This window comes from Balaenoptera borealis (genome assembly GCF_965194805.1).
Source record: "Balaenoptera borealis genome assembly, chromosome: 16".
NCBI lineage: Eukaryota > Metazoa > Chordata > Mammalia > Artiodactyla > Balaenopteridae > Balaenoptera > Balaenoptera borealis.
Genome location: NC_138872.1, coordinates 4,177,927 through 4,198,662, shown reverse-complemented (window position 1 = coordinate 4,198,662; position 20,736 = coordinate 4,177,927). Strand labels below are relative to the sequence as shown.

General features: G+C 42.6%; 1 protein-coding gene across 2 annotated transcripts in view; it reads left to right on the top strand.

Moving 5' to 3' along the window:
- ZNF831 (zinc finger protein 831) overlaps window positions 1–20,736 on the top strand; it is a 127,248-nt gene that overhangs the window by 49,873 nt on the left and 56,639 nt on the right. For both annotated transcript variants that reach the window (XM_082361009.1, XM_082361008.1), the window contains one exon: window positions 19,385–19,536. In XM_082361009.1, the coding sequence (XP_082217135.1) occupies window positions 19,385–19,536 (152 nt within the window). The remainder of the gene's footprint in view (window positions 1–19,384; window positions 19,537–20,736) is intronic.

The following is a 20,736-nucleotide window of genomic DNA, read 5'->3' as shown; positions in this document are numbered from 1 at the left end:
GCTATAACAGATTACAACTTAGTATGTTGTTTTAAACAAGACACGCTTACTGTTTTATAGTTCTGTAGGTCAGAAATCCAATATGGGTCTTTCTGGGCTACAATCAAGGTGTCCCAGGCAACACTTCTTTCTGGAGGCTCCAGGCTCCGTTTCCTGTTCCTTTGGGTTGTTGGCAAACTTCCATTCCTTGGCTCACGGCCCCCCTCCTCCACATTCCAAACCAGCAAGGAGGGGTTGGGTCCTTTTCCCACTTTTCCTTCTTGTTCAGTCTCCTCTCTCTGACCCAATCTTCTGCCTCTTCTTTCATTTTTAAGGACGCAGGTGGTTAGCTTGGGCTCACCTGGGTAATCAGGATACTGTCTTCATTTGAGAGGCCTCTCCCCTTGCTCACATCGGCAGAGTCTCTCTAGCCATGGAAGGTAACATATTTACAGGTTCTGGGGATTAGCATGTGGACATCTCTGTGGGCAGTGGGGGTAGTGGTGGGTATAATCTGCCTACCACACTCTCTATCCATCCATCCATCCACCCAAGGGTGTATGACTGCCTGTATGATGTGTGTATCCATTTATATATCCATCTACCCACTCACATATGTATGTATGCATGCATATCCCTATCTATCTATCTATCTATCTATCTATCTATCTATCTATCTATCTATCTATCTATCTATTTATCCATCCCTCCGTCTACCTATCTACCTTATCTATCTATCATCTATCTACCTATCTATCAACTATCAACACGTGCGTTCTCTCCTTAAGAAAGAAGCCCATTTTTAAACTCATGTCCCCATTTTCACTTCAGTTGTCTTTACATTCTACAGAAAATGAAATATTGTATCAGAGATGACCCTATGGGCCTCAGCTCACAGAGAATGGTAAAATTCATATATCATAGTATCCATTCTCTTTTCTCTCTCTCTCTCTTTTTTTTTTTTTTAATAAATTTATTTATTTTATTTATATATTTTTGGCCGTATTGGGTCTCCGTTGCTGCGCGCGGGCTTTCTCCAGTTGCGGCGAGAGGGGGCCACTCTTCGTTGCGGTGCACGGGCCTCTCACTGCGGTGGCCTCTCTCGCTGCGGAGCACGGGCTCCAGGCACACAAGCTTCAGTAGCCGTGGCACACGGGCCCAGTAGTTGTGGCTCGTGGGCTCCAGAGCGCAGTCTCAGGAGTTGTGGCGCACGGGCCCAGCTGCTCCGCGGCATGTGGGATCTTCCCGGACCAGGGCCCGAACCCGCGTCCCCTGCACTGGCAGGCGGACTCCCAACCACTGCGCCACCAGGGAAGCCCTCTTTTTTTTTTCTGTGCTGTGCAGCTTGTGGGATCTTAGCTCCCTGACCAGGGATTGAACCTGGGCCCTCGGTAGTGAGAGCATGGAGTCCTAACCACTGGACCATCAGGGAATTCCCATCTTTTTCTCTTTTTTTGAAAAAGAAAATAAAAAGTACAGAAAAGTTTAGAAAATCTATAACAGATTCATGGGTGATGATCCAGAATGAACAGATGTTAACATTTTATCATATTTGCTTCTGAGCCTTAAAAAAATAAAGCAAATAAAATATTACTTTTATTTATTATATACATTATGTAAAATAAAAGAAATAAAACAAAAATATAATTATGTAGTTTTATGGGTTTGGTACTGTTTCCATCCATGGGTTCATACCTTACAAATCAATGTATCCACTAATATATAATATTGTTTGGTGTCTTTAAAAAAGTATATATATATATATTACACTGTTAAGAATATATATATATATATATATATATATATATATATATATATATATATATATATATATATATATCACACTGAATTTATCCTTCAGTTTGATTTTTAAACTCCATATTGTGTTTTTGAAGATCTAGCCATGTTGGTACATACAGATAAAATTCATTCATCTTAATTGCTGTAGAGTATTCTATCCCATGGAAATAACACACTGTATTTTCCATTCCCCCATTTATGGACATTTAAATCATTTCCAGTTTTTTTTGTGTGTGTGCTAACTTTGCAATGAACATGCTTATATGTGCCTCCTTAGACACAATGTGAGAAGTTTTCTAAGAAATATACCTAAAATGGAATTACTGGGTTATAAGATAATCACATTTTCAACTTTACAAGTTATTACCAAATCACTCTCCGGAGTGCTTGTGTCACTGTAGGTTTCCTCCAGCTAACAGTGAGAGTTTGCCCTGCTCCCATATTCTTACTGTTTGTTAGGAGCAGATTTTTCATGTTTTGCCCACCAAGAATTTGTAAGATTGTGTATATATCCTAGATTTGCATATATTCTTTGCCTGTTATATATACTGCAGATATTTTTCCAGGTCTATTATCTGACTTTTTAAGCCCGTTCATTTATATTTACCCACATAATTGCAAATATCTTGCCTCTTCATTCCTTTTGGCATGTCAGATCTTCCTTCTGGGATTGTTTTCTTCTGTCTGAAGTATATTCTTTGGAATTTCCTTTAGAGAAGAAAAATCTCAGTTTTTATTAGCCTGAAAGTGCATTTATTTCATCCTTGTTGTTGAAAAATATTTTTTCTGGGTATACAGTCTTAGGTTGACAGTTATTTCCTCTCATCCATCAAAGCTGTTATTGCATCATCACTTGGCTTCTATTTTGTGGTGAGAAGTCAGCTATAAGTCTACTCATCTGTCTTTTGAAGGTCTCTTATCTCTGGCTACTTTCAAGATCTTCTTCTTTGGTGTTCCATACTTTTACTTTGATGTATCCAGGTACACGTCACTTTAATTTATTCCATTAGGAATCCATTGGGCTTCTATAATTTTTGGATTGACGTCTACCTGGAAAATTCTCAGCCATCTTTCTTCAGATGTTGCCTCCATCCCAGTCTCCCTCCTCTTTGGAACATCGAAATAATGCATCTTAGATCTTTCATGTCTCTTAACCTCTATTTTCAACAACTTTGTCTCTCCCTGCTATAATCTAGATACTTTGTTCGGATGTATCTTTAAAACGTTACTAATTTTCTTAATCCACTGAGTGTTTTTTTCAAAGCTCTATTGACGTATATTGAATTTTAATATTATGCATATTTAAAGTGTGCAATTTAATAAGTTTTGACATGTTCACACTGGTGAAACCAACAGCACTATCAAGAAAGTAAACGTATCCACAATCCCCAAAGTTTCCATGTATCTCCTTGTAATTCTTTCCTCCTGCCCACCCTGCCACCCTCCCACCCCCAGGTAACCACTGATGTGCTTTCTGTCACTATAGAGTATTTCACTTTTTCTAGAATTTTATAAAAATGGAAGCAGACAATATATACCTTCCCTCCCCAACCCTTTTATTTTTGGCTGGGCTTTTTTTCACTACATATGATTATTTTGAGGCTCATCCATGTTGTGTGTATCAGTAATTTGTTCCTTTTCATTCCTAAGTAGTAAGCCATTGTGTGGATATGGCACAATTTGTTTATACAACCACTTGTTGGTAGACATTTGGCTTGTTTCAGTCTTGAGCTGTTATAAATAAAAATTACTATAAATATTCATATACAAGTCTTTGTACGGGTATAAGCTTTAAATTCTCTTGAGTAAATACCTAAGAGTAGAATGTCTGGATCATATATGGTAGAAGCATAATTAATTTTTTAAGACGCTGCCAAGCTGTTTTCCAAAGTGGTTGTATCATTTTACATTTCCATGAGCAGTGTGTGACAGCTTCCGCTTCTCCACCTCCTTGCCAACACTTAGTATGGCCATTCTTTTAAATTTTTGTCATTCCAATAGATGTCTAATGGTATAGTATTAGTTTGAATTTACATTTCCCTAATAAATGATGATATTGACTATCTTTTCATGTGCTTATTTGTCATGTATGTATCTTTTTTGGTGAAATATCTGTTTGCATCTTTTGCCCACTAAAAATGGGTTGTTTGTTTTCTTCTTATTGAATTTTGAGAGTTATTTATATATTCTGGCTATAAGTCCTTTTTCCGATATGCAAGTGGTAAATATTTCCTTCCAGTCTGTGCCTTGTTCTTTGTTGTTTTTTGTTTTTAATTCTCTTAGCAGTGTCTTTTAAAGGGCAGACAGTTTAAATTTTGATGAATTCCAATTATCATTCTTTCTTTGGATTGTGCTTTTGATGTCATAACTAAAAAATCTTAGCCTAAGTCATAGCCACAAAGATTTTTCTCTTAAGTTTTCTTCTGTAGCTTTATTATTTTAGGTTTAATATTCAGACCTAGGATCAAATTTTTGTATATGGTGTGATGTAGAAATCAAAGTTCTTAGTTTTGCAGGTGGATACCTAATTGTTCCAGCATGATTTGTTCATCTATTTGTCTATTTTGATGCATATGCCACGCTGTCTTGATGACACTGCCTGACTTGAAGGGTTACTCTAAAACTTAAATATTCAAGGCAGTGTGGTATTCACATCAAAATCGACAAATAGATCAATGAAACAGAATAAAGAATACAGAAATAGACCACACATACATGGTCAATTGATTTTTGACTAAGGTTCAAAGGAAATTCAATGGCAAAAGTATAGTCTTTTCAACAAATGGTGCTGGACCTGGAAAGTTTCCCCACCAGGAAGCCAAGGCAATCGTGAGGCTCACCTCATCTGTTCCTCTTCTCTCAGGGACCACTGCTTTCATTGCTTGGTGTCTAATGTCCTGAAAATCATTGTTTTAGACATTTGTCCATTTTCTTATTTGGGAGGGTACATCTAGTCACTGCTACACCATCTTGGTCAGAAGAAGTCCCTGGACTAATGCAACGGCCTCTTAATTGGTCCCCTGCTTTTACATGTCTGTCGAGTTTTAAATTTAATTCCTGACAATATTATGTTTAATTTTTTTTAAAGTTCCATTTAATTATTTTTCAAATCTGCCTAGTCATTTTTATGATGGTAAGCTGAGGTTTTTGGAACTTTGTGGTGGGTTTCTCCAGTAATGATTTGTTTTGCTTCTGCTAGGTGCCTGGGGGCACCCAATGAGCACTAATTTAAATAAGATTCTTGGTTGTAGGTTTCTCCATGTCACAGGGTAGTGTGAATTCAGATTGCAAACTCATGAGAAGACTGTCTTATTGTTATGAAATTAACAGGAGAGACTTTTGCCCCCTCCACTCAGTGATAAGATTGGAATTAAAAAATATATATATTCTCTGGGCAGGTGGTGGGGGTAGGATGTATTATCCCTAATTAACCCATATATTGAGGGTATAGCCTCTGAGGTCTCAGTTTTCTGCAGGAGTAGAGGTTGGGTCTTCCACCTGACTCACATAGGGTTGATTCTGGGTTTGAATCATGCACCCTGAACCCCACCAGACAATGGAAATGGAAGAGCAGGATCATGAAAACAAAAGGGCAAGCTCACCTGGTTTGGCAAATGCCCTCAAAATGAAATTGCTCTCACTTTTTTCCACTTGGTTTTTAACTTTTAAATATATCTTACCTTTTCATCAGAACACCAGTGCGTTTAAATATAAATTGTAAACATTTTTATATTTAATCTACATTTTTCGTTGGTTTCAATATAAGGGTAAATATGGGGGTAATCAATCAAAGTAACTACTTCACTGTACTGTTAGAAATGGACTTCTTATTTTTTAACCTTGCTTATGCTTCTTTGATCATCAAGAAATTGCATATTTTGATGTAGTCAGACGGAGTTACCTTTTCCTTTATGATTATTATTTTTTGTTCTTGTCTAAGAAATTTTTCCTTATCTCAATCCCCCAATGTCACAAATACAAAAAGATAGTCTCTTATGTTCTTTCTCTCTATGTATTAATGTAAAGAAGGATTTATTTTTATTTTTGTTTATATAGAAAACAGTGGACCTTGGGTCAAGTTTGGCTCTTGGCTTGTTTCTGTATGCCCTGTGTACGTCCTGTATACCTGTATGTGAGGTAGGCATGATTTTTACATTTTAAAAAGAATGTGTATATGTATACTGGGTTGGCCAAAAACTTCGTTCAGGTTTGGCTATAAGATGGTACCAAAAACCCAAACGAACTTTTGGGCCAACCCAATACATATATATACACACATATGTATATATATATGTATATGAAAAATGTGTGGCAGAGATTGTATGTGGCTTGTAAAGTCTAAAATATTTATTATCTGGACCTTTATATAAAATGCTTATAGACCCCTGGCCCAACCCCCTTTTTTCACTTATTTGCTGTATTTTAACTTCCCGTTTGTACCTGAAGTTTATTTCAGGGCCCTCCATTCTGTATCATTCGACCCTTTGTTGCCAACTCCAAACACCACACTGTAATGAAAATGGGTGTTGTCATTAATGAAAGCACATGAGTTAAAGGAGAGGGATTAGAAAAGGCAGGGTCCATTTTCAGAGTGGAAATGGGAAAATGTAGAAAATTCATACTTGGACACCTAATTGCTCTGACACTAACTAGAGGCATAGAGATTCAGAGCATTCAGAAAAAATGTCTCGGCCGTGCCCAGAGCAGGCACTGGACCATGGAATTGGATTTTACTGATTAATTTGTAACTGTGTACAGTGCTGTACGAAGCATGAGACGCTCAGAGACTTGTTCTAGGGAGCTCCTGACAAATGAACAATGAATTGTGAAGCCCCAAGCGCATCGGGATGAGTGAGGAGGAGATTGGAGGTTATATGGGTGAAGGGTGCTTTGGAAACCCTAAAATGTAGATTCATCACAGAAGGGGAGAGCACAGGAGAACACACGGAGGATGGAAATCTCTTAATTGATGGTGTTTTTCCTTCTAAAGCAGATGTTCATATGTCTGAAGTGTGTACTTACTTACTTTTTACTTATTCAATGAGGTAACCCTGAAGTGAGATGGAGATGCAGACCTAGGGACGAGGTGGCTGTCGCTCCTCATGGCTGAGACCCTCTGTGACGTGCTCCACGGCACCAGAGCCTTGACCCCGGTCCCAAGTCCGGTTTGGTGGGATGCTGAGGGTCCACCATGCCTCCTCTCCACTTCTCTGTGCTTTGTTACTCCCTGTGGGATCAAGAGAGGAAAGTGAGGGGGATGATATGACAGACCACATATTCCTTCCCCAGGATGAGCATGTGTCAGGCAGGCCACGCAAACCTGCAAGTCTGCCTCCTTGGATCTACCTTCCAAGACTTGGCTCATAAAAGGGACAGTGGGCATGGGGGTCAGGGCGGGATTGGAGTAGGCAGGGCGGTCAATGGCTGTCAACCGGCATCAAGATACATGACAAACCTCACCCTGCCTCCTTTTGTGAGCTTCCCACTGGACTCCAGTCAAAGCTGGTGTCCCCTGCGCTCTTGACCTTGGTCCATCAGTCATCAGTGCCCCGGCTGGAGCTGACCTGGGGTAAGAAAGCTTTTTTCTGATCGGTCTTCCATGAGGTCTATAAACAAAGATACTGTGCTGTTATTATATAAGTGCTGATAGTGTCGGCTCTTACAGGAAGATCTACAGAGAGAGACCAAGAGAGCAGAGGGTGTGTCAAGTATGAGTTGGATTTAAGGTCTGGCCCTTAAATAGCAGCTTATTAAAACAAAATGTAAAGCACTATGCAAGACAGCTAAAAGCAGAAAATTAGACATGAATACAAAAATCTAGACTGATCTTCAACACATAGCCTTGAGTAAAAATAAAGTGAGAATAAGAATGGCTCTGTGGTACAATGTCACGCACAAAAGCGACACTACCTATTTATAAGCATACGTGCATATTTAAGGAGGTTTGGCAAACCTGCCCGAGTGCCTCTGGGGGAAATAGGCGGATGGGAGTGAGAGGAAGAGAAGCAGGGGCGACGCTCTGATCTTGCATCTGAGATTGGGCTCCCCAGAATCAGAGCCTGAGACGGGGGTTCTCGTACAAGAGCTTTACGCAGGGACGGCTCTCAGGAGACTTGTAAGGGATGACGCAAGCAGACAAGGGCGAGGGAAGAACTCAGCAAAGATGCAGGCTTGGGGGTCCAGCCGTGCCTGGTCCCACAGGGAGCTCTGGAGTGTGAAGTGCGTCCCAGAGATGGTCCTGCTCAGAGGCAAAGGGGCCGGCCTCTCACACCCTGTGACAGTCAGTCAATGGCTCAGGGCCCTTCATGGGGGCTGTGCACACTCTCCCAGGCCTTCCAGCCGAGCTGGCTCCCACTGGCCTAGGGCAGCCCTCTCGAGAAGGTGGTGAGTGTGCGTCCCAGCAGCCGGCCACAGACGAGCAGCCCGGTGAAGGCGGTGGAGACGGGCACGAATGGCATCTGCTGAACTGCGAGGGGCCTTGCAGGACGGGTGATGGCGAGCTTGCAGGACCTGCCCCACCCTGGCTGTCCATTCCCAGGGTGATGCTGCTCTAGGAGGGGCTGCACACAGAATGTTCTGGAGAACACACGAGGGAAAAAAGTAGACCCTGCCCATGACTAAACAAAAATTGCTTTGAAGACAATGCCAAGATCCACTTGGGCTCCCCGCAAGGCCAAAAGGGTCCAAATTCCGCCTTAATGAGATCTGAATCCAGAGGCTGGAGCTCACTCAGCGGTCTCCGAGTTCTTTTCATTGAGCGCAGTTCCTCGCTTTGGTCCGTTTTCCAAAAGCAAACCTCCCTGCAGTTCAAACTGTGCCATTCTTAACACCTGCCAGCTTGTGGCAGTCACCCACTGACCGGGGGCAAAGGTGACCCACGGCACACAGGGGAAGAATGCTCCCACACCTCCCACCTTCCTTCCTGCCTTTGTCTCTGTACTTGGAAATCACTCTCGCCCGGCCCAGCAGGAGCCCCGACTGGTTCAGGGGGTTGTGATTAGCAGACCGGCAGCGCTGTTGCTCTCCACCTGGGCTCAGATAGCTCTTTCAGGACCCTGGGGTCTCGACAAGCAGGTATGGGCTGCTTCAAAGAACCAGGAAGGCACCGCTGGGGAGTGACAGCTCCTGCCCAAGGCCCGGGAGGCCACAGTGCCTGTAAGTGGAGCCTCTCCCAAACATGAAAAAGATGAAGAAAAAGTCACTTTTTCCTTGTTGCTGCTATGAAAATGAGCGCCCAAGAGGATACGGAGTTCTGCAGATCTTACTTAAATTCTGCAAGCAGCCCTGATTATTAGGGGACTGCGGCTGGATGTTGGCGGCAGCTCAGACAAATGAGAAAGAAAAATGGCCAAGCAGGTTGCCTCACCTTCCTCCCCAGCCAGGTGCCTCTAAAGAGCCTCATCGAGGGAACAGAATTCTTGTAAACTGAGGCTGGCAAAGGGAAGGGAGTCCCTGTGGCTCAACCAGGCAGCTAGAAGCGGTGCAACGATCTTTTCAAAGAGCTGACCACCGATAATGGTCAAAATGGTTCAGGGACTCGAGTCAAGAGTTTAGGTCCCACCTGGCTACAGGGCTTCGGGTCTTAGGGCATATTGCAGGCGTTCTGCCTCTCAGTTCTTTCACCTGCCAAGTGGGGGGCTAGACCAGCTTGCTGGTCTGCTTTTGGCTGCACATTCTTATTGGTAAAAAATTTTTAGCCTGCACCCTAAGAAATGCACAACTGTTCATTTACCAGTTATACATCTGTTCTACTCCCCTAATGTATTATGTACATTATAAAGGGCCTGCAACAAGAGATATAAGAAAGTCTAGATAAAAATAACTGTAGATAGAAGCTCAGTATTTTTTTAAAATTTATTTTATTGAAGTATAGTTGATTTACAGTGTTGTGTTAATTTCTGCTGTACAGCAGAGTGATTCAGTTATACATATATATATATACATTCTTTTCCATTACGGTTTATCCCAGGATATTGAATAGTTCCCTGTGCTATACAGTAAAACCTTGCTATTTATCCATTCTATATATAATAGTTTGCATCTGCTAATCCCAAACGCCCAATCCATTTCTCTCTGCCCCCCCCCCCCGACCTTGGCAACTGCACATCTGTTCTCTATGTATGTGAGCCCGTTTCTGTTTTGTAGATAAGTTCATTTGTGTCATATTTTAGATTCCACATGTAAGTGGTATCGTACGGTATTTGTCTTTCTCTTTCTGACTTACTTCATTTAGTATGATAATGTCTAGGTCTCATGTTGCTGCAAATGACATTATTTCATTATTTTTTATGGCTGAGTAGTATTCCGTTGTATATATATACCACATCTTCTTTATCCATTCATCTGTCAATGGACATTTAGGTTATCTCCATGTCTTGGCTATTGTGAATAGTGCTGCTATGAACATAGGGGTGCACGTATCTTTTTGCATTATAGTTTTGTCTGGATATATGCCCAGGAATGGGATTGCTGGATCATATGATAACTCTATTCTTAGTTTTTAGAGGAACCGCCATACTGTTTTCCACAGTGACTGTACCAATATACATTTCCATCAACAGTGTAGGAGTGTTCCCATTTCTCCACGCCCTCTCCAGCATTTGTTATTTGTAGACTTTTTTTTAACATCTTTATTGAAGTATAATTGCTTTACAATGGTGTGTTAGTTTCTCCTTTAAAACAAAGTGAATCAGTTATACATATACATATGTTCCCATATCTCTTCTCTCTTGCATCTCCCTCCCTCCCACCCTCCCTATCCCACCCCTCTAGGTGGTCACAAAGCACCGAGCTGATCTCCCTGTGCATGCGGCTGCTTCCCACTAGCTATCTATTTTACATTTGGTAGTGTATATATGTCCATGACACTCTCTCACCCTGTCACATCTCACCCTTCCCCCTCCCCATATCCTCAAGTCCATTCTTTAGTAGGTCTGTGTCTTTATTCCCATCTTGCCACTAGGTTCTTCATGTCCTTTTTTTCTTTTTTCTTTTCCTTAGATTCCATATATATGTGTTAGCATACTGTATTTGTTTTTCTCTTTCTGACTTACTTCACTCTGTATGACAGACTCTAACTCCATCCACCTCATTACAAATACCTCCATTTCATTTCTTTTTATGGCTGAGTAATATTCCATTGTACATATGTGCCACATCTTCTTTATCCATTCATCCGATGATGGACACTTTGGTTGCTTCCATGTCCTGGCTATTGTAAATAGAGCTGCAATGAACATTTTGGTACATGACTCTTTTTTTTTATAGTTTTTTGTTTTATTTATTTATTTACGGCTGTGTTGGGTCTTCGTTTCTGTGCAAGGGCTTTCTCTCTAGTTGTGGCAAGTGGGGGCCACTCTTCATCGCGGTGCACGGGCCTCTCACTATCGCGGCCTCTCTTGTTGCGGAGCACAGGCTCCAGACGTGCAGGCTCAGCAATTGTGGCTCACGGGCCTAGTCACTCCACGGCATGTGGGATCCTCCCAGACCAGGGCTCGAACCCGTGTCCCCTGCATTGGCAGGCAGACTCCCAACCACTGCGCCACCAGGGAGGCCCCATGACTCTTTTTGAATTATGGTTTTCTCAGGGTATATGCCCAGTAGTGGGATTGCTGGGTCGTATGGTAGTTCTATTTTTAGTTTTTTAAGGAACCTCCATACTGTTCTCCATAGTGGCTGTATCAATTTACATTCCCACCAACACTGCAAGAGTGTTCCCTTTTCTCCACACCCTCTCCAGCATTTATTGTTTCTAGATTTTTTGATGATGGCCATTCTGACCGGTGTGAGATGATACCTCATTGTAGTTTTGATTTGCATTTCTCTAATGATTAATGATGTTGAGCTTTCTTTCATGTGTCTGTTGGCCATCTGTATATCTTCTTTGGAGAAATGTCTGTTTAGGTCTTCTGCCCATTTTTGGATTGGGTTGTTTGTTTTTTTGTTATTGAGCTGCATGAGCTGCTTGTAAATCTTGGAGATTAATCCTTTGTCAGTTGCTTCATTTGCAAATATTTTCTCCCATTCTGAGGGTTGTCTTTTGGTCTTGTTTATGGTTTCCTTTGCTGTGCAAAAGCTTTTAAGTTACATTAGGTCCCATTTGTTTATTTGTGTTTTTATTTCCATTTCTCTAGGAGCTGGGTCAAAAAGGATCTTGCTGCGATTTATGTCATAGAGTGTTCTGCCTATGTTTTCCTCTAAGAGTTTGATAGTGTCTGGCTTTACACTTAGGTCTTTAATCCATTTTGAGTTTATTTTTGTGTATGGTGTCAGGGAGTGCTCTAGTTTCATACTTTTACATGTACTTGTCCAATTTTCCCAGCACCACTTATTGAAGAGATTGTCTTTTCTCCACTGTATATGCTTGCCTCCTTTATCAAAGATAAGGTGACCATATGTGCGTGGGTTTATCTCTGGGCTTTCAATCCTGTTCCATTGATCTATATTTCTGTTTTTGTGCCAGTATCAAACTGTCTTGATTACTGTAGCTTTGTAATATAGTCTGAAGTCAGGGAGCCTGATTCCTCCAGCTCCATTTTTCGTTCTCAAGATTGCTTTGGCTATTTGGGGTCTTTTGTGTCTCCATACAAATTGTGAAATTTTTTGTTCTAGTTCTGTGAAAAATGCCTGTGGTAGTTTGATAGGGATTGCATTGAATCTGTAGATTGCTTTGGGTAGTAGAGTCATTTTCACAATGTTGATTCTTCCAATCCAGGAACATGGTATATCTCTCCATCTATTTGTATCATCTTTAATTTCTTTCATCAGTGTCCTATAATTTTCTGCATACAGGCCTTTTGTCTCCTTAGGTAGGTTTAGTCCTAGATATTTAATTCTTTTTGTTGCAATGGTAAACGGGAGTGTTTTCTTAATTTCACTTTCAGATTTTTCATCATTAGTATGTAGGAATGCAAGAGATTTCTGTGCATTAATTTTGTATCCTGCTACTTTACCAAATTCATTGATTAGCTCTAGTAGTTTTCTAGTGGCAGTTTTAGGATTCTCTATGTATAGTATCATGTCATCTGCAAACAGCGACAGCTTTACTTCTTCTTTTCCGATTTGGATTCCTTTTATTTCTTTTTCTTCTCTGATTGCTGTGGCTAACACTTCCAAAACTATGTTGAATAATAGTGGTGAGAGTGGGCAACCTTGTCTTCTTCCTGATCTTAGTGGAAATGGTTTCAGTTTTTCACCATTGAGGACAATGTTGGCTGTGGGTTTGTCATATATGGCCTTTATTATGTTGAGGAAAGTTCCCTCTATGCCTACTTTCTGCAGGGCTTTTATCATAAATGGGTGTTGAATTTTGTCGAAAGCTTTCTCTGCATCTATTGAGATGATCATATGGTTTTTCTCCTTCAGTTTGTTAATATGATGTATCACGTTGATTGATTTGCGTATATTGAAGAATCCTTGCATTCCTGGAATAAACCCCACTTGATCATGGTGTATAATCCTTTTAATGTGCTGTTGGATTCTGTTTGCTAGTATTTTGTTGAGGATTTTTGCATCTATGTTCATCAGTGATATTGGCCTGTAGTTTTCTTTCTTTGTGACATCTTTGTCTGGTTTTGGTATCAGGGTGATGGTGGCCTCGTAGAATGAGTTGGGGAGTGTTCCTCCCTCTGCAATATTTTGGAAGAGTTTGAGAAGGATAGGTGTTAGCTCTTCTCTAAATGTTTGATAGAATTCGCCAGTGAAGCCATCTGGTCCTGGGCTTTTGTTTGTTGGAAGATTTTTAATCACAGTTTCAATTTCAGTGCTTGTGATTGGTCTGTTCATATTTTCTATTTCTTCCTGGTTCAGTCTCAGTAGGTTGTGCATTTCTAAGAATCTGTCCATTTCTTCCAAGTTGTCCATTTTATTGGCATAGAGTTGCTTGTAGTAATCTCTCATGATCGTTTGTATTTCTGCAGTGTCAGTGGTTACTTCTCCTTTTTCATTTCTAATTCTATTGATTTGAGTCTTCTCCCTTTTTCTCTTGATGAGTCTGGCTAATGGTTTGTCAATTTTGTTTATCTTCTCGAAGAACCAGCTTTTAGTTTCATTGATTTTTGCTATTGTTTCCTTCATTTCTTTTTCATTTATTTCTGTTCTGATCTTTATGATTTCTTTCCTTCTGCTAGCTTTGGGGTTTTTTGCTCTTCTTTCTCTAATTGCTTTAGGTGCAAGGTTAGGTTGTTTATTCGAGATGTTTCCTGTTTCTTGAGGTAGGCTTGTATTGCTATAAACTTCCCTCTTAGAACTGCTTTTGCTGCATCCCATAGGTTTTGGGTCGTCGTGTCTCCATTGTCATTTGTTTCTAGGTATTTTTTGATTTCCCCTTTGATTTCTTCAATGATCACTTCGTTATTAAGTAGTGTATTGTGTAGCCTCCATGTGTTTGTATTTTTTACAGATCTTTTCCTGTAATTGATATCTAGTCTCATAGCGTTGTGGTTGGAAAAGATACTTGATACGATTTCAATTTTCTTGAATTTACCAAGGCTTGATTTGTGACCCAATATATGATCTATCCTGGAGAATGTTCCATGAGCACTTGAGAAAAATGTGTATTCTGTTGTTTTTGGGTGGAATGTCCTGTAAATATCAATTAAGTCCATCGTGTTTAATGTATCATTTAAAGCTTGTGTTTCCTTATTTATTTTCATTTTGGATGATCTGTCCATTGGTGAAAGTGGGGTGTTAAAGTCCCCTACTATGATTGTGTTACTGTCGATTTCCCCTTCTATGGCTGTTAGTATTTGCCTTATGTATTGAGGTGCTCCTATGTTGGGTGCATAAATATTTACAATTGTTATATCTTCCTCTTGGATCGATCCCTTGATCATTATATAGTGTCCTTCTTTGTCTCTTGTAATAGTCTTTATTTTAAAGTCTATTTTGTCTGATATGAGAATTGCTACTCCAGCTTTCTTTTGATTTCCATTTGCATGGAATATCTTTTTCCATCCCCTCACTTTCAGTCTGTATGTGTCTCTAGGTCTGAAGTGGGTCTCTTGTAGACAGCATATATATGGGTCTTGTTTTTGTATCCATTCAGCCAGTCTGTGTCTTTTGGTGGGAGCATTTAATCCATTTACATTTAAGGTAATTTTTTTTTTTTTTAAGAAATTCACGTTCTTTTATTTATTTATTTATTTATTTATGACTGTGTTGAGTCTTCGTTTCTGTGTGAGGGCTTTCTCTAGTTGCGGCAAGTGGGGACCACTCTTCATCACGGTGCGCGGGCCTCTCACCATCGCGGCCTCTCTTGTTGCGGAGCACAGGCTCCAGACGCGCAGGCTCAGTAATTGCGGCTCACGGGCCCAGTTGCTCCGTGGCATGTGGGATCTTCCCAGACCGGGGCTCGAACCCGTGTCCCCTGCATTGGCAGGCAGATTCTCAACCACTGCGCCACCAGGGAAGCCCTAAGGTAATTATTGATATGTATGTTCCTATTCCCATTTTCTTAAATGTTTTGGGTTTGTTGTTGTAGGTGTTTTCCTTCTCTTGTGTTTCTTGCCTAGAGAAGTTCCTTTAGCATTTGTTGTAAAGCTGGTTTGGTGGTGCTGAACTCTCTCAGCTTTTGCTTGTCTGTAAAGGTTTTAATTTCTCCATCAAATCTGAATGAGATCCTTGCTGGGTAGAGTAACCTTGGTTGTAGGTTTTTCTCCTTCATCACTTTAAGTATATCCTGCCACTCCCTTCTGGCTTGCAGAGTTTCTGCTGAAAGATCAGCTGTTAACCTTATGGGGATTCCCTTGTGTGTTATTTGTTGTTTTTCCCTTGCTGCTTTTAATATGTTTTCTTTATATTTAATTTTTGATAGTTTGATTAATATGTGTCTTGGCGTGTTTCTCCTTGGATTTATCCTGTATGGGGCTCTCTGTGCTTCCAGGACTTGATTAACTATTTCCTTTCCCATATTAGGGAAGTTTTCAACTATAATCTCTTCAAATATTTTCTCAGTCCCTTTCTTTTTCTCTTCTTCTTCTGGGACCCCTATAATTCGAATGTTGGTGCGTTTAATGTTGTCCCAGAGGTCTCTGAGACTGTCCTCAGTTCTTTTCATTCTTTTTTCTTTATTCTGCTCTGCAGTAGTTATTTCCACTATTTTATCTTCCAGGTCACTTATCCGTTCTTCTGCCTCAGTTATTCTGCTATTGATCCCATCTAGAGTATTTTTAATTTCATTTATTGTGTTTTTCATCGTTGCTTGGTTCCTCTTTAGTTCTTCTACATCCTTGTTAAATGTTTCTTGCATTTTGTCTATTCTATTTCCAAGATTTTGGATCATCTTTACTATCATTATTCTGAATTCTTTTTCAGGTAGATTGCCTATTTCCTCTTCATTTGTTAGGTCTGGTGTGTTTTGACCCTGCTCCTTCACCTGCTGTGTGTTTTTTTGTCTTCTCATTTTGCTTATCTTACTGTGTTTGGGGTCTCCTTTTCACAGGCTGCAGGTTCGTAGTTCCCGTTGTTTTTGGTATCTGTCCCCAGTGGCTAAGGTTGGTTCAGTGGGTTGTGTAGGCTTCCTGGTGGAGGGGACTAGTGCCTGTGTTCTGGTGGATGAGGTTGGATCTTGTCTTTCTGGTGGGCACATCCACGTCTGGTGGTGTGTTTTGGGGTGTCTGTGGCCTTATTATGATTTTAGGCAGCCTCTCTGCTAATGGATGGGGCTATGTTCCTGTCTTGCTAGTTGTTTGGCATAGGGTGTCCAGCACTGTAGCTTGCTGGTCGTTGAGTGAAGCTGGGTCTTGATGTTGAGATGGAGATCTCTGAGAGATTTTCACCATTTGGTATTACATGGAGCTGGGAGGTCTCTTGTGGACCAGTGTCCTGAAGTTGGCTCTCCCACCTCAGAGGCACAGCCCTGATGCCTGGCTGGAGCACCAAGACCCTTTCATCCACACGGCTCAGAGTATAAGGGAGAAAAAAAATAGAAAGAAAGAAAGAAAGAGGATAAAATAAAATAAAATAAAGCTATTATAATAAAAAATAAGAAAATAAAATTATTAAGAGTAAATGTATTCAGAAAAATTTTTTTTTAATTTTTAAAGATAGATTTATTAATTTTTTATAATAAAAAATAAGAAAAAAATTATTAAGAAAAAATTTATTAAGAAAAAAAATTTTAATTTTTTTAAAATAAAAAATATGAAAAAACTTATTAAAAAAATTTTTTTAATTTCTAAAAATAGAAAATAAGGAAAAATTATTAAGAAAACATTTATTAGGAAAAAAAATTTTTTTTAAGTTAAAAAAAAAAAAAAAGGACGGACCTAACCCTAGGACTAATGGTGAAAGCAAAGCTATACAGACAAAATCTCACCGAGAAGCATACACATATCCACTCACAAAAAAAGGAAAAGGGGAAAAATTAATATATCCTGCTCCCAAAGTCCACCTCTTGAATTTGGGATGATTCGTTGTCTATTCAGGTATTCAACAGATGCAGGCACATCAAGTTGTTTGTGGAGCTTTAATCCGCTGCTTCTGAGGCTGCTGGGAGACATTTCCCTTTCTCTTCTTTGTTCGTACAGCTCCCGGGGTTCAGCTTTGGATTTGGACCCGCCTCTGCATGTACGTCGCCTGAGGGCGTCTGTTCCCCGCCCAGACAGGACAGGGTTAAAGGAGCAGCTGCTTCGGGGGCTCTGGCTCACTCAGGCGGGGGGGAGGGCGCGGTACGGAGGAGGCGGGGCGAGCCTGCGGCGTCAGAGGCGTCGTGACGTTGCAGCAGCCCGAGGCGCGCCGTGCGTTCTCCCGGGGAAGTTGTCCCCGGAGGACCATGGGAGCCCGGCAGCGGCGAGCTGCACCGGCTCCCGGGAGGGGCGGTGTGGAGAGTGACCTGCGCTCGCACACGGGCTTCTTGGTGGCAGCAGCAGCAGCCTTAGCGTCTCAAGCCCGCCTCTGGGGTCCGCGCTGATAGCTACGGCTCGCGCCCGCCTCTGGAGTTCGTTTAGGCGGCGCTCTGAATCCCCTCTCCTTGCGCGCCGCGAAACAAAGAGGCAAGAAAAAGTCTCTTGCCTCTTCGGCAGCTGCAGACCTTTTCCCGGACTCCCTCCCGGCTAGCACCGAAGCCCGAGCCTCAGCTCCCAGCCCCGCCCGCCCCAGCGGCTGAGCAGACAAGCCTCTCGGGCTGGTGAGTGCTGGTCGGCGCCGAGCCTCCGTGCGGGAATCTCTCCGCTTTGCCCTCCGCACCCCTGTGGCTGCGCTCTCCTCCGTGGCTCCGAAGCTTCCCCCCTCCGCCACCCGCAGTCTCCGCCCGCGAAGGGGCTCCTAGTGTGTGGAAACCTTTCCTCCTTCACGGCTCCCTCTCACTGGCGCAGGTACCGTCCCTATTCTTTTGTCTCTGTTATTTCTTTTTTCTTTTGCCCTACCCAAGTACGTGGGGAGTATCTTGCCTTTTGGGAGGTCTGACGTCTTCTGCCAGCGTTCAGTGGGTGTTCTGTAGGAGCAGTTCCACGTGTAGATGTGTTTCTACTGCATCTGTGGGAAGGAAGGTGATCTCCGCGTCTTACTCTTCTGCCATCTTGCCCCTCCCACTGTAGACTTTTCAATGATGGCATTCTGATGGTGCGAGGTGGTACCTCATTGTAGTTTTGATTAGCATTTCTCTAATAGTTAGTGATGTTGAGAAGCTCACTATTTTCTTTCTCTGCCCTGTCGTGCCCTCCCCCTGGGATGTGAAGGCTCTGTTTTAGAGATTATTATTATTATTATTTTTGAATGTTTATTTCTCCTTTTATTTATTTATTAACATCTTTATTGGAGTATAATTGCTTTACAATGGTGTGTTAGTTTCTGCTGTATAACAAAGTGAATCAGCTATACATATACATATATCCCTATATCCCCTCCCTCTTGCGTCTCCCTCCCACCCTCCCTATCCCACCTCTCTAGGTGGTCACAAAGTACCAAGCTGGTCTCCCTGTGCTATGAGGTTGCTTCCCACTAGCTATCCATTTTACATAGACCAGATGATCTGGAAGAGCTTCTCTAGGGGGAGCATGTGTGATGCCCGTTTTTTCAGAGGAGACGCTCTGGGCCTGACCTGTCCAATAACGGGAACCACTAGCCACCAGTGGCTCTTTAAACTCATTAAAATGAAATTGAATGTAAAGCTCAGTTTCTCGGACACATGAACTACATTTCACTCACTCTAGAGCTGCCCGTGGTTAGTGGCTACCGTATTGGTCCATGCAGGTTATAGAAGACGCCCATCACTGTGGAAAGTTCTACTGGACAGCCTGTTTAGTAAGTAGTCAAGACCATATAATTCAGTATTTAATTACAGCAACTGACCTTTATTAAGCGCTTGTTGTGTGCTAAGTGGTGTGGGAAGTGTTTTCTAGGCGCCATCTCATTTCATCCCTACAACGGCCGCCTGAGTTGCGTCCTGTTGTCATCCCCACGTCCTGGCGGGAGAATAAGGATTGTAGGGAAAAGGGGTTGCTGACAGCTGATGAGCTGCCTGGACCTCACGTCCCTGTGTTCTCCCAGGCTTCCCACACAGACCTGGATTTTATCCTCCGAGCATCCTGTCTTGGATCTTCGTGCCTGTGACCTCCCGGACACACTCTCAAGGCTGATCACTGCACGTGTGCTTCTCGTCCCCCAGGTACAAAGGGAATTTCTTGCAAAGCCGTTTCCAGCTGAGAGCCAGTAGACTGAGGAAGCCACACTGGGTGCTGAGAAAAGACGGCCGCTCACCCCCAGCTGAGGGGCCGGCCCCACGCAGGACCTGCGGGCAGCCTTCTTCAGAAACGGCAGGTAAGGCTCTCCTTGGGGGTGGATCCAAACCGGGTACCAGGCTGCTGGGATGTGAAACGAGCAGAGCAGCCATCCTTGCTGTCCGGAGCCTGAAGTCCAGCAGGGAGACGGGATGCATGTGGGGTGATGACAAAAGTGTCACCTCTGTGGGACAGTCGAGACTCTAAGCTAGGGGAGAGGGTCCTGGGTGAGGATATTGAGAATCCAATATTGAGAAGACAACAAACGTCCTCAAGTACTGGCCACGGGTGCCCAGCCCTGTCCAAGTACAGATTCCCTCCTGGACCTGGAAAACCTGAATCGGAACTCTGGGTGCCTCTACTTTTCCCCATCATGAAAGAGGAAGTTCACTGGATTCTTTCCACAGGGCCATTGTGAGGCTAAAATGGGTCAGTGGATGGGCTTTCGAATGAATGTGAGATAGAAGAATAGGAGGAGTTATGATGTGAGAGCTGCAGGGAACACGCTTCCACGGGAGGTAGTAAGAGGGGCCCTCTTCATCATTCTCGGAAACAAACAAAGGATGAACTAATGGAGGCTGCTTCCTGGAAAAGGGCTATTTTAAGGTGCAATCACTGGGCAGCGAGGGCAAATCGCGTAACTTCTCTGGACCACAATTTCCCTCCCTTCCTCCCCTCTGCCTGGCAGTCATGAGCGCAGCCTTAGCCTTGCTGGCAATGTGTTGACTGGGGAAGAAGGAGACCATATTTGAGAAGGTGGCCGGTCCCATCTGGCCAGTGGTGACTGAATTACCATCCTTTTGTGGCTGATTGCTGTCTGTTTGGCTCAAGGGCTGACCCTGGGCTCTGCTTGTTGGCTGCGGTTTTGGTCCCTGGAGACAGTTGGCTGGGGCGCCTCCTCCTCTACCTCTGTGTGGCTCCAGCGCCCCCTGCGGGCAGATGGCGCTTCCATGCTGCCCCTCGACCCCCCACCTCCAACCCCGACGCCCTCTCTGGTAGGCAGGCAAGGACGAGGATGAGTCTTTTTCTCAGTGAGAGTTTAAATCAAGGTAGGTATTTGCTCAACTGGATGGCCAGTTGTGGAAGGAAAAGCACTGTCTTTTTATGGAACGTCAAGGGTTAAGACCTCGTGGGGGGAGGCTGAGCGGGTGTAGACAAAAATGCAATCGGGGCACCCGGCTTTGCCCTTTCTTCATTTTCTGTGGCTCATCACCTTGAACTCCACTGCTTTCCTCCCGGT